The sequence below is a fragment of the Rhinoderma darwinii genome, chromosome 4, assembly GCF_050947455.1.
Source record: "Rhinoderma darwinii isolate aRhiDar2 chromosome 4, aRhiDar2.hap1, whole genome shotgun sequence".
Classification (NCBI taxonomy): domain Eukaryota; kingdom Metazoa; phylum Chordata; class Amphibia; order Anura; family Rhinodermatidae; genus Rhinoderma; species Rhinoderma darwinii.
Window position 1 is genome coordinate 19,368,364 of NC_134690.1, and position 23,037 is coordinate 19,391,400.

General features: G+C 43.4%; 1 protein-coding gene across 2 annotated transcripts in view; it reads left to right on the forward strand.

Annotated features, from left to right (window-relative positions):
- The window catches only part of TRAM2 (translocation associated membrane protein 2), a 42,602-nt gene that overhangs the window by 14,674 nt on the left and 4,891 nt on the right, over positions 1 to 23,037 (forward strand). Inside the window, exons 2-10 of one of the 2 annotated variants that reach the window (XM_075860888.1) lie at positions 388 to 451; positions 8,674 to 8,783; positions 10,120 to 10,236; positions 11,261 to 11,319; positions 11,709 to 11,793; positions 16,030 to 16,100; positions 19,902 to 20,006; positions 20,845 to 20,988; positions 21,895 to 22,064. In XM_075860888.1, coding sequence (XP_075717003.1) covers positions 388 to 451; positions 8,674 to 8,783; positions 10,120 to 10,236; positions 11,261 to 11,319; positions 11,709 to 11,793; positions 16,030 to 16,100; positions 19,902 to 20,006; positions 20,845 to 20,988; positions 21,895 to 22,064 — 925 coding nt within the window. The remainder of the gene's footprint in view (positions 1 to 387; positions 452 to 8,673; positions 8,784 to 10,119; positions 10,237 to 11,260; positions 11,320 to 11,708; positions 11,794 to 16,029; positions 16,101 to 19,901; positions 20,007 to 20,844; positions 20,989 to 21,894; positions 22,065 to 23,037) is intronic. The other variant, XM_075860887.1, reaches the window with a different exon arrangement.

Consider the following 23,037-nt stretch of genomic DNA (forward strand, 5'->3'; position numbering starts at 1 on the left):
TTTTTTTTTTTTTTAAGAATTATATGTAATGAATACTGGATTTATAGTCTTATTCCAAACGGAAACATTTATAGCACAACCACGGGATAAATGTCTGATAGATGCGAGTGTCAGCTCTGGGACCCACACCTATCTCTAGAATGGGGTCCCATCTTGGTGGAGAATGAATAGAAGGCGGCCGCCCCACCATCCCGTGGCTATGCTATGGTTGTTTCAGTTGAAAATATCTTTCGCTGTTGGGATGGTTGGCGCAAGTCTCTGTGGTTTTTACCTACGTTTTATTCATTCTTGTTTTATGTTTTGTTTTTTTTTGTCTTTTATTTTATTTATGTTCTCCACGCAGTTAACTTTAAAATTATCACATCTTATTTCTATTTTTTATTACAGGTCACTGCTAAAACTGCCTTTATCTTCATCTTACCTCAGTATAACAGCAGCATCCAGTCTTCCAGTAAGTTTGGCTTCTATCCGTTTACTGAATGTAGGGTCGTCCGTGTTGATTATAAGTTGGCACTAAATAACAGCACAATGTCAATCAGCTGCTTCAAAGGCCAGCAAGATATTGTCGTCTATTATAGGGGCATGGACTCGCGGGACAGGGATGTAATATTGCCACTTTACAAAGCATTAGTGAGGCCTCATCTAGAATATGCAGTTCAGTTCTGGGCTCCAGTTCATAGAAAGGAGGAAAAATACAAAGAAGAGCGACGAAGCTAATAAGGGGCGCAGAGAATCTAAGTTATGGGAAAGATTAAAAGAATTAAACCTATTTAGTCTTAAAAAGAGACGTTTAAGGAGGGAGATTGATAGATCTATCAAAGTATATAAATGGCCTGTACAAAAAAATGGTAAAAAGTTCTTTAATGTAAAGCCCCCTCCAAAAGTCAAGGGGGAACTCCCAAGAGAGGTAATTTAGTTTTTTGAGATCCAATGTGCAGTGGTAGTGCAGCTCTCTGCTGTACCCCACCATTACTTGCTCATCTATGTAGCGATATGGTGCAGAAGGAGTTTGCCTAAAACCCATACGGTATTAAAGGGCTTTTTCCCATGATGGACATTTATGACATATTCTGTGGATATGTCATACATGTAAGATAAATGCGGGTACCACCTCTGGGACCTGCACCTATTTCTAGAATGGAGACCCCCTAAACCCCTTTCTAGCTTTTTGTTCTTACGCTGCCTCTCGGTCACTGCCTGATTACATGGTCGGGAGTTACGGAAACCGCGTAACTCGCTGAGCTGTGCTGTTTCCTTAACTCCCATAGTAGCGAATGACCGTTACGGAAGCAGCGTAGCATGCGAGCTGCTCTGTTTCCATAACTACCATTCAGTTCTTTGGGGCTTACGGAAACAGCTCAGCGAGTTGCGCTGTTTCCGTAACTCCCGACCATGTAATCAGGAAGTGATCCTTCATGGTCGGGAATCAGCTGGAACACAAAGAGGTAGAACGGGGTTTAGGGGCCCCGTTCTAGAGAAGTGCGGGTCCCGCATCTATCTGACATTTATGACCTATCCTGTGGATAGGTCATAAATGTCCCTTAAGGGAAAAACCCCTTCAAGAACGGGACTGAACTGCAGTACCAGGCGCTGCCACACGAAGGGACAAGGCCGCTGTGACTAAGTTAACAATTATGAATACTGGGAAGACCCCAGCAGTTGGCAGGCACGTAATAATTACAAGAAAAGCTAAGTGTACCGAGGCACACTGAAAGCCAATTTCCCAACTGCTGACTGATATTATTTAAAAAGTAACTTTTATTAATTTTGCCACTAAGAATGCCCAGGTGGACATGAACAATAAGTACAAACAGTTAAAAGTTATAGCCGATATTGCTGCCACACACGCTCAGATTGCACTCCGTCTGTATGTATTGCCAGACAGAGCACAGAGTACTAGAATTTGTCCAGTGACAGATATAACAGCTAGACAGCTGCAGACTGCCGTGCTGAGACAGATGTAAGGTTAAATTCAAAGTTAGATTCGCGTGCTGGATTAGCTAGACAAATAGGGCTGTTTAAAACAATTTTAGCCCCCCCGACATGTTTCGCTGTAAACACAGCGTCCTCAGGGGATCAAAACGGGGCTAGTAGGCGCATGTACGAATTGTTACTTCCTTTAAAGACTTCCATTCCCTAATCCACAGTGTTCACCTGTGCAGGGACCAATGGGGTCTCGATTATGAGGACGAGCCTCCACATCCCCAGATTGACATAGGAATTAGCCAATGTAAGGGCCGTATCAGTATAGCCAATGAGAGTGCGCCGAATGCGCATGGGCATTGAGTCCAGGATCGGACTCAGTGTCTTTTACGAGTTTTGCAGAAATTTGCTCGTGGCGCATGCGCATATTATACCTGGCCAAGCTTGAATGATTTCTACGTGTGTGTTGATAGTGACTAATGCGCAGGTCTGGGCAAAAGGATACGTAAGAAAAACCTCCATATCACTTAATATGAATGTGGACCAGTATGTGAGGGGAAGTACAACCAATTAGGGTATACCGAACGCGCATGGGCATCAGTATCCCGGTTGGACATAGTAGAATTAGCTACTAAAGAGTTCTCTTGGCGGCGCATGCGCATTTAATGACCAATCGGACTTAGTCAGTTTTGACATTTATAAGTTACTCATTTAAATCTCTTGGCGGCGCATAGGCATTTGATGACCGATCAAACTTAGTCAATTTTAAAGAGACATTTAGCGTATGTCTTAGCTCGTATGGCTTACAAAGGGGATACGTGGAGCGCATTTGCGCACTAGAGGCATAGAAGGACTTAGATAAGTTTGATGGTAAAGATCTAGATATATAGAAGCGTGGTCGAGTCTCATTGTTTAACTTAACATTAGCCTAATCCTGCAGATATATGGATTAGTGCATACATCTGGGTACCTGGAGGATACAGTGACGGGAGATCAAATAGGAATCAGGTATGTATTCCGATGTATATGTATGTATTGTCTACATTCCAGATAGATGTGTGAAAATAGTGTCCAGATATTTGTATGAGTCCAATAAATTGGTCCACTTAGGGAGAAGAGAAGAAGAGGAAGATAAATAGTGGTCCAAAATGGCATATAAATTTGAAAGGTATACAGAGAGATATCCTGTCATTTTTAAATGGATATTCTAATTCGCAATCTAGCGAATGATGGTAATTGCTGAATAATCTATCTGACAAGAAAGGGTCATGAAAAGATTATAGGAAGGCAACATAGGTGAAGCCCTCATTTAGTCCATTGGGGCTCAGAGATCCAAGCCTGTGGATCCATTTGGCCTCTTCTTGTAGAAGTTTTTTTATCAAGGTTACCTCCCCTGGGGCCCAATTTAACTTGGGTGATGCCCCAAAATTTCAGGGCATTAATGTCACCTTGATGATGGAGTCTAATATGTTTAGATAAAGGTGTATCTTCTTTTGTATTAATTGTACTTTTATGTTTGGAAATTCTTCTACGGAGTTGTTGAATAGTCTTGCCCACATATAATTTTGGGCAGGGACACCGTGCTGCATAAATAATACCACTGCTTTGACAATTTATGAATTGTCTGATGGTGAACATCTTGCCATCGCCTGGGTTTACAAAAGTTTTGGTTGTCGGCATTAGAGGGCAGAAAGAGCATCTGCCACATGGAAAAGATCCCTGTGCTGGGGGTGGAAGCCAGCTCGTATGTGACGTGGAAGGTCTAGAGTAATGACTATGTGTCAGATGTTCACGGAGGTTCTTGCCTCTCCTATAGGTGATATTGGGAATGCTGGAAATAGTGTCACAGAGATCAGTATCTGCTTGCAGAATAGACCAGTGCTTCTTGAGAATATCTTTAATCTGATGTGAACAGTTGTCAAAGTTCCCTATACATCTAATAAGGGAGGATGGTTCAATGTTATCAAGGTTAAATTTGTTTTTCTCCCTTATACCATGAAGAAGTTCATCCCTAGATGTTGCCCTAGCTCTAGCATAAGCTCTATGCAGAGTTTTTTTGGGGTATCCTCGTGCAATAAATTTATTGTATAGGGTGTCACATTCCAATTGGAAGGTAGCTTCTTCGGAGCAGTTTCTTTTAGCTCTCAAATATTGCCCAATTGGAATGCCTTTTTTAAGGGCCGGAGGATGAAAGCTTCCCCAATGCAAGAAGCTATTGGTTGCAGTCTCTTTTCTATAAATTTGGGTTTGAACAGCCCCACCAGGATCCAGGGTGATTTTTAAGTCTAAAAAATTAATTTCTTTTGTGTGTATAGTGTATGTGAATTTCATCCCAATTTGGTTGTTATTAATGATGTCCATAAAGTCAGAGAAAAGGGCAGTGTCCCCCTCCCAAAAAACAAGTATGTCATCTATATATCTTCCCCAAAATAAAATGTGACAAGTGAAAAAAAGTAAATCATCGTTAAAAATTAAAGTGTCCTCCCACCACCCTAGAAATAAGTTTGCATATGTGGGGGCACAAACAGTGCCCATAGCCGTGCCTTTGAGTTGGTGATAGAATTTATTATCGAAAAGAAAATAATTGTGTGTGAGTAAGAATTGTAATAAAGATACTGTGAAATTATTATGTGCCTGAAACTGAGTCCCCTTAGTGCTCAAAAAGTGTCGAACAGCATTGAGGCCCAGATCATGATTGATGTTCGTGTACAGTGACTCGACATCAATGCTGGCTATTAGTGTCGTGGAGGAGACATTAATACCCTGTATCCTGGTGAGGGTGTCTTTTGTGTCTCGTAAATACGAGGGTAGGGCTGTAACAAAAGGAGACAAAATTTCGTCGACATATGTACTGATGCCCTGCGTTAAATTGTCATTACCGGAGACAATCGGTCTACCAGGTAATGGTGTCACGTTTTTATGTATTTTTGGCAAGGCGTAAAATGTCGCCAAGGTAGGAGTAGAATTATACATAGATTTAAATTCCTCAAGTGAGATCAAACCACTTTCTCTTGCATCATTTAGAATGATAAGTAATTCTGATAAATATCGTTCAGTCGGATTCCCGTCTATTATTTTGTATGTAGATGCATCATTGAGAAGTCTGTGGACCATAGCGACATAGTCTAATCGGTTAAGAATGACGATGTTGCCCCCTTTGTCAGATGGTTTGAATATAACTTCCTCATTTTTGCTAAGTTCTTCCAATGCTATTTTCTCTGATTTACTGAGATTACTACAGATTTTTTGTTTGCTTAGTTGGAGTTTCTTTAGATCTGCACTGACCATTTTGACGAATATATCAATATGTGGATATTGTGAGATGGGAGGTGTTAATCGTGACTTAGGTCGTAGGTGACTCAGTTTCAGGCACATAATAATTTCACAGTATCTTTATTACAATTCTTACTCACACACAATTATTTTCTTTTCGATAATAAATTCTATCACCAACTCAAAGGCACGGCTATGGGCACTGTTTGTGCCCCCACATATGCAAACTTATTTCTAGGGTGGTGGGAGGACACTTTAATTTTTAACGATGATTTACTTTTTTTCACTTGTCACATTTTATTTTGGGGAAGATATATAGATGACATACTTGTTTTTTGGGAGGGGGACACTGCCCTTTTCTCTGACTTTATGGACATCATTAATAACAACCAAATTGGGATGAAATTCACATACACTATACACACAAAAGAAATTAATTTTTTAGACTTAAAAATCACCCTGGATCCTGGTGGGGCTGTTCAAACCCAAATTTATAGAAAAGAGACTGCAACCAATAGCTTCTTGCATTGGGGAAGCTTTCATCCTCCGGCCCTTAAAAAAGGCATTCCAATTGGGCAATATTTGAGAGCTAAAAGAAACTGCTCCGAAGAAGCTACCTTCCAATTGGAATGTGACACCCTATACAATAAATTTATTGCACGAGGATACCCCAAAAAAACTCTGCATAGAGCTTATGCTAGAGCTAGGGCAACATCTAGGGATGAACTTCTTCATGGTATAAGGGAGAAAAACAAATTTAACCTTGATAACATTGAACCATCCTCCCTTATTAGATGTATAGGGAACTTTGACAACTGTTCACATCAGATTAAAGATATTCTCAAGAAGCACTGGTCTATTCTGCAAGCAGATACTGATCTCTGTGACACTATTTCCAGCATTCCCAATATCACCTATAGGAGAGGCAAGAACCTCCGTGAACATCTGACACATAGTCATTACTCTAGACCTTCCACGTCACATACGAGCTGGCTTCCACCCCCAGCACAGGGATCTTTTCCATGTGGCAGATGCTCTTTCTGCCCTCTAATGCCGACAACCAAAACTTTTGTAAACCCAGGCGATGGCAAGATGTTCACCATCAGACAATTCATAAATTGTCAAAGCAGTGGTATTATTTATGCAGCACGGTGTCCCTGCCCAAAATTATATGTGGGCAAGACTATTCAACAACTCCGTAGAAGAATTTCCAAACATAAAAGTACAATTAATACAAAAGAAGATACACCTTTATCTAAACATATTAGACTCCATCATCAAGGTGACATTAATGCCCTGAAATTTTGGGGCATCACCCAAGTTAAATTGGGCCCCAGGGGAGGTAACCTTGATAAAAAAACTTCTACAAGAAGAGGCCAAATGGATCCACAGGCTTGGATCTCTGAGCCCCAATGGACTAAATGAGGGCTTCACCTATGTTGCCTTCCTATAATCTTTTCATGACCCTTTCTTGTCAGATAGATTATTCAGCAATTACCATCATTCGCTAGATTGCGAATTAGAATATCCATTTAAAAATGACAGGATATCTCTCTGTATACCTTTCAAATTTATATGCCATTTTGGACCACTATTTATCTTCCTCTTCTTCTCTTCTCCCTAAGTGGACCAATTTATTGGACTCATACAAATATCTGGACACTATTTTCACACATCTATCTGGAATGTAGACAATACATACATATACATCGGAATACATACCTGATTCCTATTTGATCTCCCGTCACTGTATCCTCCAGGTACCCAGATGTATGCACTAATCCATATATCTGCAGGATTAGGCTAATGTTAAGTTAAACAATGAGACTCGACCACGCTTCTATATATCTAGATCTTTACCATCAAACTTATCTAAGTCCTTCTATGCCTCTAGTGCGCAAATGCGCTCCACGTATCCCCTTTGTAAGCCATACGAGCTAAGACATACGCTAAATGTCTATTTAAAATTGACTAAGTTTGATCGGTCATCAAATGCCTATGCGCCGCCAAGAGATTTAAATGAGTAACTTATAAATGTCAAAACTGACTAAGTCCGATTGGTCATTAAATGCGCATGCGCCGCCAAGAGAACTCTTTAGTAGCTAATTCTACTATGTCCAACCGGGATACTGATGCCCATGCGCGTTCGGTATACCCTAATTGGTTGTACTTCCCCTCACATACTGGTCCACATTCATATTAAGTGATATGGAGGTTTTTCTTACGTATCCTTTTGCCCAGACCTGCGCATTAGTCACTATCAACACACACGTAGAAATCATTCAAGCTTGGCCAGGTATAATATGCGCATGCGCCACGAGCAAATTTCTGCAAAACTCGTAAAAGACACTGAGTCCGATCCTGGACTCAATGCCCATGCGCATTCGGCGCACTCTCATTGGCTATACTGATACGGCCCTTACATTGGCTAATTCCTATGTCAATCTGGGGATGTGGAGGCTCGTCCTCATAATCGAGACCCCATTGGTCCCTGCACAGGTGAACACTGTGGATTAGGGAATGGAAGTCTTTAAAGGAAGTAACAATTCGTACATGCGCCTACTAGCCCCGTTTTGATCCCCTGAGGACGCTGTGTTTACAGCGAAACATGTCGGGGGGGCTAAAATTGTTTTAAACAGCCCTATTTGTCTAGCTAATCCAGCACGCGAATCTAACTTTGAATTTAACCTTACATCTGTCTCAGCACGGCAGTCTGCAGCTGTCTAGCTGTTATATCTGTCACTGGACAAATTCTAGTACTCTGTGCTCTGTCTGGCAATACATACAGACGGAGTGCAATCTGAGCGTGTGTGGCAGCAATATCGGCTATAACTTTTAACTGTTTGTACTTATTGTTCATGTCCACCTGGACATTCTTAGTGGCAAAATTAATAAAAGTTACTTTTTAAATAATATCAGTCAGCAGTTGGGAAATTGGCTTTCAGTGTGCCTCGGTACACTTAGCTTTTCTTGTAAGTTAACAATTAAGCTCGAGCGCCGTCATTTTGCTGATGGGCGGAAGTCCTGGGGGTCCGAACACTACCGATCAAATGTTTTACTCTCCGAAAACACCTTTAAAGCCGGTCTTCCATAATCATGGCCTTAAGGAGGTTGCATTTTTCCCACTTTTTTTTTCTGGCGGCAAAGTAACATTGAGTAATACACGCCAATTGGCCATTTTTAAAATGAGGCTTCAGAAAGATCCTAGGTGATGGGATCAAATACTGTCCTGGCAACTAAAGTGTCTATTAAAAGTATCAGGGAATGTTCTCCCTTGCACGGTGCCCCCCATTCGAGAGCGTCCACCCTTGCGCGGTGCCCCCCCTGCCATTTCGGGGGTTGGGGAGGTCTCTGCTTTTTTTTGGGAGACTCCTGGACAATCCTTTAATCATACAATATATGAATTTTCCTGAATGATTTCTATATTATGGAGAATAAATCCACTAAATTCCCCCGCACTGATCTCTTATGTTCCAGATGTTGAGATCGTTTATTATCACTACGGTGCGAAGGATCTGGTCACCATATTGTTCTACGTGATCATTGCAATCATTCTGCACGCTGTCGTCCAGGAATACATCCTAGATGTAAGTAGATAAAAACATACCTGAGAATGTATTGGGGCGGTAACGTGGGTTATTTAAAATGAGGGGGTGGGATGTAAATTTTATATTTAAAGCCCAATTCCACTGCAGTAACTGTATATACACATAATAATTTTTTTTTTTAACCTTTTTAGACAATCTGATTATTTCTGTTCTATAAGCTCCCCCTTAGAGTAATATTCAGGTTATGGTACTTCAGGTAACCTAGCAACCACTACTTCCTGTCTGAGTGACCACCATTTGTGTGCATGTAGCTACATATACTGAAGTAGTCACAGGTATTTCTGTCTGATACACAATAGTCTCCGAGACTTTTTATAGGTCCCTCTACTTAAGAGGCTCTGTCACAACATTATAAGTGGCCTATCTTGTACATGATGTGATCGGCGCTGTAATGTAGATTACAGCAGTGGTTTTTATTTAGAAAAACTATCACTTTTTACCTATATTAGATTTATGCTAATGAGTTTCTCAATGGACAACTGGGCGTGTTTTACTTTTTGACCAAGTGGGCGTTGTACAGAGGAGTGTATGATACTGACCAATCAGCGTCATGCACTTCTCTCCATCCATTTACATAGCGATATAGCGAGATCACTATGTGCTGCCACATAAACACACACTATAACATTACTGCAGTGTCCTGACAATGAATATACATTACCTCCAGCCAGGACGTGACGTGTATTCATTCTCCTGACACTTCTGTAGAGTCTGTGTGAGACTACAGCACAGCGAGATCTCGCTGTAAATGACAGAGAAGTGGTCAGGATTCTGAATACACATCACATCCTGGCTGGAGGTAATGTATAATCACTGTCAGGACACTGCAGTAACGTTACAGTGTGTGTATGTGGCTGCACATAGCGATATAGCTATATCGCTAGTGCAGTGTAAATGAATGGGGAGAAGTGTATGACGCTGCTTGGTCACTGATTGGTCAGCGTCATACACTCCTCTGTACAACGCCCACTTGGTCAAAAAGTAAAACACGCCCAGTTGTCCATTAAGAAAGTCATTAGCATAAAGCTAAAATAGGTCATAACTCTGTCAAAAATTAACGGTTTTCTAAATAAAAACCACTGCTGTTCTCTACATTACAGCGCCGATCACATTATGTAGGAGACAGGGCACTTATAATGTGGTGACAGAGACTCTTTAGTCAGATCACTGTATAAGAGGGAAGGCGAGGGGGAAATGTGAAAGGAGTTGGGCTTGGGGGAGTCTTCATGTAAATTGTGATGGGATTTATTTATTTAATGGCAAAGTTTTTGCTATAAACTGTAATTTTCTTATTTTTTTTTATTGGCTTCCACAGAAAATAAACAGACGCCTTCACCTGTCTAAGGTAAAACAAAGCCGGTTCAATGAATCTGGGCAGCTGGCGGCCTTTCATTTGGCCTCCATGTTTTGGAGTTTGTACGTAGCCGTCACGGTGAGTAGAACTATGACATGAGGCTATTTGACGCGATTGTAAATGAAAGGGTGATCTAATCCTAATAAGTGGACAGGCTGGCGCCAGGTGTGTCGCTGTAAGGAGTGTGGGGGACAGGCTGGCGCCAGGTGTGTCGCTGTAAGGGGTGTGGGGGACAGGCTGGTGCCAGGTGTGTCGCTGGGAGGTGTGGGGGACAGGCTGGCGCCAGGTGTATCGCTGGAAGGGGTGTGGGGGACAGGCTGGCGCCAGGTGTGTCGCTGGAAGGGGTGTGGGGGACAGGCTGGCGCCAGGTGTATCGCTGGAAGGGGTGTGGGGGTTACTGTTGCAGCCGAGTCCTGGAGCCTGAGGGGACCCAAAAAGGCCACTCACTCCATATGAGGACACTGGTCCTATAAATTATTCTTGCTGGTTACACATTTTGCTTGGGGCCCAAGAGCTTCCAGTTACGCCTTGGGGTGGCGCTATATAACCGCAGCATCATGACACGGATGCATTGTATCACACCAGTGTAAAGACCGCTGCAACCCAATGATAAGGTTATGAGATGTGTCCGTATGCAATATTGCATTGAATCTTATACTCCATTCACATCCAGAGCTGCATTCAAAACACTCCGAACTGCCAAATGGAGTCGGTTCCTACTATTACAACCATTACCTCCAAGCAGAGATTCTACAACACATCACGCGTAGATCCTGAGAGTTGTGCATTTTGTATTTTTTTTTTTTCTCCTGCATCGATCGATCTGCAGTTTTAGTCTAAAAACACTACATCTCCAACAATGCATGACAGCACAGCAAGCATGTTTGGATAGGCACTGTCCAAGCAGGTGGCAGCATTGATGTGTGTTACTGCAATCTGACAGGAGATCAGCAGAATTCTGCATGCAGCTTTGGCTGTGATTAGAGTATAAAACGAAATTCAACTCCAGATGAGAGAAAAAAGAAGGTACTTGATGAATCTAATGTAACCTTGCCTGTGCAATAAAACCTGTTCTACACATTTGCACTCTTCTCTTTTTTAGGAAGGTTATATATCCAGTCCAAAGACCATATGGGAAAGTTACCCTCATGTTTATTTACAGTAAGTGGTTTTGTTATGTAGAATTTAGTTTTTCTTTATGGTTTTGGTGAGATATTTTATATTATAAGGACCTCACAGAGGCTCAACACTGGGGTCCTGGGCTCAAAAACCTCCAGGGGCTAAATCTGCATGGGGGGGGGGGGGGTTCCTCCATTATTTCAAAAACATCCTCGTTGTATGGATGAGATGGGGAAATGCCATGTGAGCCCTATAGGGTGATGCCAATCTGTGTCCTGCGCCGTGGAATATGTTGCTGCTACATAAATAAAAAAATAATTAATGTTGGTTTTATCTAATAGTTTAACATCTGATTTATAATGCTTTTTTATATATTTTTTTTAGTTTATTTAATTATTATTATTTTTTTTTTTTTTTTTTTTTTATGAAAGGTTTCAAGTGAAGTTTTTCTACCTGTGCCAGTTAGCTTATTGGCTGCACGCTCTGCCAGAATTATACTTCCAAAAAGTAAAGAAGGTAACCGGCTTTGTTTTTGTCTTTTGCTATTCTGTTTTTGCCTTTCTGCAATATAATACAGCGGAGTCCCGTTATTATGAGCAGCAGCGAATATCCAGAGTGACCGCCGTGTGCAGCACGGACAGCGCTAGACGGGCGGGGCGTGATCAATAAGGTGCTGGTCGGTGGTCTCCGGTATCTGGCGCCGTGCTGACTGCAGAGCATCTCACATTTACTGGAGGGTGCGTGGGGGAGGATCCATAGAGCGAACAAGACGATCGAGGTCCCACAGATGCTCATTTGGGTTCAGGTCGGGTGAATTAGGGGGGTCAGGGAAGTACTTGGAAGTCTTGGTCGTGCTCTTCCAGCCACTGTCGGACATTTCTAGCCGGGTGACATGTCGCATTGTCTTGCTGTAAGATTCCATCTGCCCCAGGGAAGACAATCGGCATGTAAGGGGGGATGTGATCTGCAACGATCGATTCATACCCCCCTGTTCAGAGCCTTCCATTTGGTTTGGCCCTCGCGCACCTTCGTAGCCGACGTTCACCTCCCACATCAATGGCACGTGGTGCTCCGCAGTTTCCTCGTCTGTTATTCCCAATGGTGCCATTTGTCCACTCATGATACACGGTCACCACCGCAGCGCGCGAACAGTTCACAAACTGCGCTGTGTGAGAAATACCGACACCCTGGCCCGAAAGCCGATAATCAGCCCTTTTTGCAACTCTGATCACATATCACTCGTTGTTGCCATGGGTAAATTGGCGATTTATCAGACAGCCTATCGCACCCCTTATATACCCACCAAGCCAGACCACCACACATCCCTTCCTTCATGGGCTACACGCTGCCCACGTCGAAAGTAGGAGGTGGTCATAATAATGTGACTCAGCTGTGTATAAGGAAAACGTGTTCTCAAAGGAACACTCTGTGTTATGTCTGCTGCAGCGCCTGTGATGGGCGGGGCATGACACAGGGATTCTCTTTCGTGTTCTTTAAATCCCTGTCATGCTCCGCCCCCTCAGGCCCGCACTAGTTGTATCGGTAAAGAGTGTTCCTTTCTAAAGGGGTTTTCCTGGACTGTAATATTGATGGGTTATCCTTGGCGTATTAGGCCATCAGTATTTGATCGGTGGGGGTCCTACTCCCAACACCCCCGCCAATCCACTGCATACAGTGCTGTGCCTGCATAAACAATGGAGGGACTTGGCGCTCTCTATAGCTCCTCTTAATGCAGCTGATTTGGCGTGGGTGCTGCGAATCGGACCCCCACAGTTTAGATATTGAAGGCCTATCTACTTAATGTGGACAACGCCAAGAGCATGGAGGTCTGGAGTAGTCACCCACATGCCTTGTCCTATGTTGCTAAGCAGCAGCTCGAATGTTTTTGGGTCGCTACCTGGCAAACCGCAGCTAGAAAATAATTTGGTATGGAATCTGAAAGACTCCACTTCACACACAACTCGTCTGCTGTTCGGATAGATGATGTCATGTGATACCGGATTTCCAGTGTCACGTGACTAACGTCACCGTCCTTTATAACGTCCGTGGTAAAATCTGTCACAAAATCCACATGTAACACAAGCAGATTTTGCTGCGGATTTGCCGTGCCACATCTGGTCTTGGAGGTGAACTTCACGCAATCATCCTGGCCCTAGATGGCGCCATTTTATTCCTCAGGGAAGTTGTTGCACTCAAATCACACAAAGACCTTGGCGTACATTACTAGTCGGGCATGCCAACCATGGGCTAGAGCATACAACTGAGATCACGGTTTATTCCTGGCCATGTACTGTTTGGTTGCTATGCAGTTTTCCATAGCAACCAATCTGGCACAGCCTCAGAAAGATGAGCGCTGGAATCTGACTGGTTGCTACGGCAACTGCTCGACTTTTCCCTCATGTGGTTTATACCCAATGACCTACCCGCTGCCATGTGAACTTGACATAAGGACACGGTCTCTTTTTATATAAGCCATGTGTATGGAGAATGAAACCGCTCGGTAAAGTAATGATAGTCCCCTGACTGTAGTCCATGCCGCTTGTGGTGTGTGCTGGGCGGATAATTATAATGTGTGCAACTGGAACGGGATGTGGACTTCACCACTGTGTCGGCTCTGCTGTACTTGCCACCGCTGTGTATAGTACACGTGTCACTGAGTGTAGCCGGCTAATGGACAGGTCTGTCCTTGGATTTCCGTTTTAAAGAAGACCTGTCCTCGTTGCTGACATGTCCATTTTAGTAAATACTGAATTCCTCATAAATTGACCATTCTGGAACATCCTTTCATTGTGCTGGTCCACTGTTATTACTCCTGGAAATGCAGGAATAAATTAACAATTGGCTGTTCTCTTCTTGTCAATAGGGTGTGTCCTTATACAGCGTGGCACTGATTGGACAGAGTGAGACTGAAGGGACACGCCCTTTTGAGAAGAGGAATGGCAACCCCGAGATGTCAATTTATTCATACATTTCCAGGAGGAATTACAGAGGAACAGGATAACACAAAATTCTAATAAAAAAAAATGCTCCAGAATTTTATATTTTATGGGGAATGTAAGTATTTACTGGAACGGACACGTCTGCTGCGAGGACAGGTTCTCCTTAAAGTCAAAGAAGCAGTGACAACCAAAAATATTTTTTTCAGATGGAGGTAAAGTTTTTTTTTTTGTTCCCGGCACCAGCAGGACTGAATATATTCTGTATTCTTCAAAATTACGGATTATCAGATTTATAGAAAATCATGTCCTCGATTTTAAAATAAACGCGTCTGGACCGCTGGATAGATCACCCCCTCACTAGTTTTCCTTAACAACTCTATTCTTCTAAGGACCCTGCTTTTTTCACCATAAGGCCCTATTCACGCAGTTTTTTGTTTTTTTTGGGGGCGTTTTTTTTTTTTTTTTACACGGAAACTGCCAAAAAACATCCGAAACCGCCTCCCATTGATTTCAATGGGAGACGGAGGCGGTTCTTTTCCCGCGAGTGGGAAAAAAAGCGCTCACGGGGAAAGAGAAGCATCATGCCCTTCAGGCGTTTCCATCTCTGACCTCCCATTGACCTCAATGGGAGGCACAGAAAGCGGTTTTCGCAGCGTTTTTTCGCCGGCGGCGAAAAATGCAGCAAAGTGTTCAGGCAGGTCAAAATCCTGACGGAATTTTGAGGCAGATTTTTCTGTCTGCAAAAAGTCAGTGTGAACAGGGCCCTAAAGCTCCATTCCTCTCTTCACATCATTGACGAGTACAGCCCTGTCCTCTCTAACATCATCACATAAGTGGAAATGTCACTGTCCCCCACAAGATTCACACCCCTGAAATATCCCGCTCCTTCCCCCTACATAGTACGGTGTCTGTCACCCGCTCCTCTTGTTTACATCTCCATTTTTATATCCTGAGACTGAACCGGAAAAAGGTCTGTGGAGGTCCCTGGTCAAAATATGTCTCCATCCCAAAGGGTTGGGTAGTGGGTATTGCTGCCAATATAGTGCCCTAATAATAGTATCATAGAATGCAGAAATAATACAACCATACAGTGCATTCATAATAGCGCCATATGGTGAAATCATGAGTGCCAATCTAGTGCCCTTATAGCCGCTATATAGGGCTTCAATAATATCGCTACACGGAGCTGAATTAATGCACCATCTGGCGCCATGCTGTTAGTTTGAAAAAAAGCTGTACGGAAGGGGTTTTAAAGAGAGCTGGAGGAGTGGTGCCGTTTTCTCACGTGAATGGATAGGTCACTGCCTGGCACAAGGTCATCACACTCCTCTCCTGCTGCTGTCCTTGTTCTCGGAATTGGCAGCAATTATTTACCAACATATATAGGTCTGTGCACTTGTGGTCCAGAAATTAGATTGTCCGCTCCACTGGGGCAGGAACTCTTGGCGTAAGGCCACACGGAGCAGCCCTGACAGGGTCGCGACGCGGCCAACAACCACGACCCCATGCTCGGCGCGGCTGTCAAACACCGTTAATGGCCGCACGTTAATGCGGTTAAAACGTCCCTTTATCTGAAAAATCGTTCGGTTGTGCTGGTTAAGGGTTGTTTTACCTGCAATAACACACGGCCATTAATGGGGTATTTGACAGCCGCGCCGAACATGGGGCCGCGGTTGTTGGCCGCGTCGTGACCCTGTCAGGGCCGCTGCGTGTGGCCTTACCCTTAGGACTGAATATCTTATTTTCTGAATGTCGTTGTATAATTTGCCGGTGGTCTGTAAATGGAACTTTTTGTATTTCAATTCTTTTTCAGGAGGAAATCCCTCGGCAGCTTCAGTATATTCTACTTTATATACTTCATATAGGAGGCGCTTATTTACTCCAGTAAGTTGTGCCCCATTCATTACATTTCAATAAAGGGGAGATCCGGTACCGGACATATTTCTTTACTAATGGTTTTTATTTCGTGTCTTTTTCCGCCATTAATACAAAATTTTTGGAACCCAGATAAAGTGTATTTCTACTTTCTGAAAACTATTCTAAATCCGACTATAAACTGAGAAGTATTGCACTCACTAATGTCTTTCACACCTTTTGAACATCGGATTTGGTACGTAGATCTAGCAACTCCCATACAGAATAAGTGCGCACCATATGCAGAATGTTAAAGAGGCTCTGTCACCAGATTATAAGTGCCCTATCTCCTACATAATCTGATCGGCGCTGTAATGTAGAGAACAGCAGTGGTTTTTATTTTGAAAAACGATAATTTTTGAGCAAGTTATAAACAATTTTTGATTTATGCTAATTAGTTTCTTAAAGACCAACTGGGCGTGTTTTTACTTTTGACAAAGTGGGCGTTGTACAGAGGAGTGTATGACGCTGACCAATCAGTGACCAATCAGCGTCATACACTTCTCATTGTTCCAGCCCAGCTTCTTTCACTGCACAATCACACTGGGCTGGAACAATGAGAAGTGTATGATGCTGATTGATCACTGATTGGTCAGCCTCATACACTCCTCTGTACAACGCCCACTTGGTCAAAAGTAAAAACACGCCCAGTTGGTCTTTAAGAAACTCATTAGCATAAATCAAAAATTGTTTATAACTTGGTCAAAAATTATCGTTTTTCAAAATAAAAACCACTGCTGTTCTCTACATTACAGCGCCAATCACATTATGTAGGAGATAGGGCACTTATAATGTGGTGACAAAGCCTCTTTAACTCTTTGTGTACGGCCCCGAACTGTGCAGAGAGCAGGAGCCCCGACTGTCTTCACACAGGACACCCCTCGGCATTATTCTGATGATGCTCAGGGTGCCTCTTTGTATTTAAGGGTATGTTCACACGGCCTATTTTCGGCCGTCTTTCAGGCAGTAAACGGCAGGAAAAATCGGCGTTCTGTTCTGACGGGCCGTTTTGAAAACCGGCCGCATAAAAAAACTCCTGCGAATAAGAAGTGCAGGTCACTTCTTGGGACGTTTTTGGAGCTGTTTTTCATAGAATCTATTGAAAACCACTCCAAAAGCGGCCGTGAAAAACGCCACGAAAATCGCGAGTGGCTTCAAAAACGTCTGAAAATCCCTTGAAAACAGCTCCGTATTTTCAGACTTTTTTTACTAATGCGTGTGAACACACCCGAAGGCCCTGTTCACACGGACCTTTTTGACGTGGAAACCGCACCAAAAAAACTGCTGAAGATGCCTCCCATTGATTTCAGCGGAAAATCCGTCTCGCGGTAAAAATAAGTTTTTTGGCTTTTCTCTCTGCTGGGTATGAAACCCGGGACCTGCTGTATGGGAGGCAGAAATCCGGGACCAGTAACCACAGGCTACACTGGTGTCTATGAGAGGAAGTTCTCGGCCCAAATGCTTCAATAGTATTCTTCACATGTAAAATATATAGGGAGATGACCGGGGATTATAGCTGTTGGGGGGGGGGGGGGGGGGGGTGAGAGAAAAATATTCACTAATGGGACTAACAAAAACAAGAAGAAAAAAATCCGTAAAGTTTCTTTAAAAAAAATAAATAAATGTACCACAATAAACTCATTTGTTCAATACGCTTTAATAAATAAACATCACAGACCTATTTTGTATCCGAGTAACCGTTAAAACTTGTATAATCCCATGATTAATAATGAGCGATAATTTTTTTTTTATTTTTTTTATGCTTTTCCCCCATAACAAAAGTAAATACGATGTGAACGCTCACTGATGTGTATTGCAGAATGTCGCCTAAAAAACAAGAGCTCCCGCAACTGCGTCTACGTAAAAAATAAAGTTATGACACTTGGAATTCAGAAGGAAAAAGCGATAAGGCCTCATGCACACAGCCGTAGCGGTGTGCACGGCCCGTGATTACAGCACGGACGGTTGCGGAGTGTCATCCGCGGGCCATCCGCAAATCACAGACCATGCACACATTGATTTCAATGAGCCTGGACCGCAAATGCGCCCGTATAATAGCTTGTCCTATTTTTTTGCAGTCCGGGCTCCCGGTCAATGCACGGACCGTGTAAGCCTCGGTCGTGTGCATGGGCCCATAGAAATGAATGGCTCCGCATTTTTGCAGATTAATTGTGGATGCAAAAAACCCGTTAGTGTGCATGAGGCCATCTGGACTAGTACAGAACAAAACCTTCTGGCCACCTGAACTAGTAGGGCATGACCAGACATGGCGGAATTGCTCTGGAAGTCCGCTACTGACAGTCGGCAGCGGAAATCCGCAGCGGACCCGTTTCTCCATTGCTTTCCACAGCTTTTTAGTAGGGTTCGTTTACACGTTGTGGACAATTCCGCTGAGGAGCATAGGCTGCGGTGCGGAATTTAGTGTCCGCAGCATACACTGGCTGTTGCGGACGTGTGGCGTACTTGTTGCGGACTCATTGCGGAATTTCTCCATTGACTTCAATGGAGAGTCAAAATTCTGCAATGAAATCCGGAGATGTTATGTGTGCTGCGGAGCGTATTGGTTTTACTAACATGACATTTCTTCATTCTGGCTGGACCTATGTATTTCTAGGTCTACAGCCAGACTGAGGAAGTCAATGGGGCTCCCGTAATGACGGGAGCGTTGCTAGGAGACGTCAGTAAATAGTCACTGTCCAGGGTGCTGAAAGAGTTAAGCGATCGGCAGTAACTGTTTCTGCACCCTGGACAGTGACTACCGATCACAATATACAGCAACGTGTAAAAAAAAGTTCATACTTACCGAGAACTCCCTGCTTCTTCCTCCAGTCCGGCCTACCGGGATGACGTTTCAGTCCATGTGACGGCTGCAGCCAATCACAGGCTGCAGCAGTCACATGGACTGCCGCGTCATCCAGGGAGGTCGGGCTGGATGGCGAAAGAGGGACGCGTCACCAAGACAACGGCCGGTAAGTATGAATTTCTTTTACTAGGGAAAGTGCTGTCCCTTCTCCCTATCCTGCACTGATAGAGAAGGGAAGTACTTTCACCTCAATACGCAGCAGCTAGTCCGCATCAATTTACTGCACATTTTAGGCCGAGCCGCAACAGAATCTGCAACGCAGATTATGTGCGGCATTGATTTGGACAGTGGCTTAAGAACTCCGCCACGTCTGGTCATGCCCGTACAGCGCACACGTTTCTGTCAGTAACTGGCTTAAGTTGTAAACCCTGTGGCATGCAGCTGTCTCGCCCTTCTTCAGGTATGTTCACATGTTGTATATTCTGTGTTTTCTTTTTGAGAAAACCTCTTTTTTTTGTAAAAAAAAAAAAAAAAAAAGGATTCACCAAATCAGGATCACAAAAACCGCTATAAAGAAATCAATCGGCACAGAATTTTCAACATATTTAATTTAAAAACCCAAAATGGTATGCTAGGGCTCCGTGGGGACGTTTGGTGGCCAAAGTCACAGTAAAATTACCACAACCTCTATGTTTCGCCATGGGGGTAAAAGCTGGAACTTGCAAATATTCCCCCTTAGGAACATGTTGGGGTCGAGTATGAGTCGCTGTATTGTTACAATTTTACCGTAACACGCGGGCAACCAAATCTCTGTGGGTTCTGAGCCTAAATTATGCAACCGGGCTTATTTAAAAATTGTACAAAATAAGCCCAGGATCTCCCTGGATACATAAGAAAAATATTTACAGGGCCACCACCAGGATATGTGACCCCAGGGTGATTACTTTTTTTTTTTTTTTTCTCCACAGTTTAACCCGTTTGGGGTTGATATTGCTATTACTGCAGTCGGTGGCAGAGTTCCTCTTCCATATTGCGCGACTTTTCTACTTCACTGATGAAAATAATCAAAAGCTGTAAGTATCGTGGGCTGAGGAGAGTTATAGTTACATGATTGGTGGGAAGTTCAAGATGGGAACTTTGGATAGCGTTTTCTGTTATTTCCTGCCGTGTTCCCAACCACGGCCCAAATTCCATCGTTCCTTGGGATCTTATTGGCCAAATTAGTTTTTCTTTTTTGGGGGACTGTTAGTGACCTTGGGTCACAGCCCCAGAGGTGGTTACCTTAAAGGGATTGACTAGTTTTGAAAACACATTTCTTACACCCCATTAGGGAATCCTGAGTTAATATAAGGGGGTCCTCTGTTCAGGATATTCCCCTCTTGACCAGAGTGGAAGAGCGTCTCTTGCTTTAGAGGACCTGTCCTGTCCTGTATTACACAGACAACACATTGTTGTGAATGGGCTGTGTAATGCTCAATTTCTCCTGTGGTGGCGCTGCAGAGAAACAACCCTCACTGACAGGTTTCCCCACTGATTATAGCTGATCGCTAGAGGTCCCAACAGGAGGACTTTTTGTGATCTGCTCTTTGTCAACCTTCTAACAGGGATTGTCCAAAGTGAAGAAGCCCTTTAGGGACCAACTCCATCCAGGACTAAAGAGTCACTTTTGAACTTCTGCAGTTTGTTCACTTTGAGTCCAGATGTGGGGAGATTTAAAGTGGAAAAAACCATCATCCTTCTGTATTTTCAGTCGAGCGGTGATAGTTGTCACTGTCTTTGCTTCTTCGTTCATTCATTTTTGTAGCTTTCAGCTGGATCCAATTTTGGACCTCGTCCTCCTGTAGTCTTCCTTTAGCTCTAAATGAGTTTTTGTGTGATGATTAAACTTTCTTGTCTATGTTGTTCCTGCAGTTTTAATGCCTGGGCGGTGGTGTTTGTGGTCACCCGGCTGTGTACTCTCACCCTTTCTGTTCTGACGATCGGGTTTGGGCTTGCTAGAGCAGAGATCCCTCACTACAACCCAGACAAAGGCAACTTTAATACATTACTTTTCAGGTAAGTTGGATTGATGAGGTCAGGATTTTATTACCATGCAGTAATGCCAAAAGGGGCGGGGCTCTGACAACTCCCATTAATTCTCAAACGTTGTTAGACTTTATTTTTTTTTTTGGTCATCTCCACTCACTCATCCAACTCTGGTCTTTAGAGATCCCAATTATTTTTTTTAGGCCGTTTTGTGTCAGGCTATTGGATGCCAGATAGAAAGGAATTTTGTTTGTAGGGGTGGTATTCTCGACTACCTATTCATTAGTGGCTACCCAGAAAATGTCAGGAATAACTACCAAGGAAAGGGTTCACCAAGAATGGAGACTCGTCTGTATTTGCTAAGGACAAGTGATGCATTTCATAGTGTAGGGTCTGCAGGCCATGGGATGAGTATGACTAAGCCCCCTGTGCACAAAGCGAAGTCCATAAAAACCTGGTGTGGAGGAACTCTAGTGGTTGCACAGAGCTCTGACCTCCACCCCATCCAACACCTTTGGGATGAATTGAAACGCTGATTTCGATCTTGACCTTCTCATCCAACATCCGTGTCGGACCTCACAAATGCAGTTTTGGCTGAATAACACAAATTCCTACAGACACACTTCAAAATCTTGTGGAAAGCCTTCACAGAAGAGTGGAGGCTATAACAGCCGCAAAAGGGGCGCAACTCCATATTAACGTCCATGTTTTTGGAATGGGATGTCCAAAAAACTCATAAAGGTGTGATGGGCTAGTGTCTACATACTTTTTGCCAGAGAGTGTAAATACATTTTCAACTGCAACGGAGTTCCCTCATGGGATTAATTTTGGAAATCTTTATATTCATGGGGAAATCTTTGGCACTATTCCTTTCGAAACATCATGGGAATTGCATTGGTTTAGTGTCCTAAGATCTTTGGCTTCTGTCTTCTCCAGGATGATTGTTTTGCTTATGATGTGCGTGTCGCAGACCTGGATGATGTGGCGGTTCATCCACTTCCAGTTACGTCGTTGGCGAGAGTGTTGTAAAGAACAAGCTGCTAAGAAGAGGAGTCCCATAGCTGTGATGGCCAAGCAACAGGTCAAGATTCTTAAAAGGGACTCAGGTGAGAGAGTCCATCAAAAATGAGCCACGAGCCCTTGTAGTGCTAAGAACGATTGTCCAATTATGTATTCGGGTCTCCATACTGGTTGGTGACCATGAGATCTGTGGTTCTCCACATCGGGCATGTCCCATTGTCTTCTCCACAAGTATAAAGCTGGTCATAGACCAAATAAAAGGGATTATCTATGTCCAAAATTTTTGTCTAGTTTGGGCAACCCTTTTCCATATGCCCTATATAAACTTGACGCACTGGTACATCCTGAGCGCGCTCCATATGCTGCGGGTGTCGGCTGTGTCTTACAGCTGACACCCAGGACTAACGGGCAGAAATAGCGATCGCGCAGTTCCTGGCTGTTTAACCCCTCAAATGCTGCGGTAAATCGCGACTGCATCTGAGGCGTTAAAAAGAGCGGCGCGCCCCCCTCCGACAGCTCCCCCCCACAATGAGATCGGGGGTGACGATGGTTGTCATGGCATTCCAGGGGCCTAATGAAGGCTCCCAGGGCTGCCTTCACTCTGCCTCTGTTAAACCCTGTTTCTGGCTCGGCTTAACAAATGCCTGTAAAAATGATGATCTACAGCAATACGTTAGCATTGCAGTTTATTGTACCAGCGATCTAACGATCGCTGGTTCAAGTTACCTAGGGGGACTAATACAATGTGAAAAAAAAATAGTGAAATAAAGTTTTTAGTAGTGAAGAAAAAAAAAAACCTCTTCCCATTTTTCCTCTAAAGTAATGTAAAAAAAAATTGGTATCGCTGCGTCCGTAAAAGTCTGTACTATTACAATATAGCGTTCTTTAACGCACACGCTGAATGCTGTAAATAATAAATAAAAATGTAAACCGTCAAAATCAGTTTTTTGATCAACTTCGCTCCCAAAAAAATGAAATAAAAAGTGATCAAAAAGTCGCATGTACCAACAAATGGTACCAATAAAAACTACAGCTCGTCCCGCAAAAAATAAGTCGTCA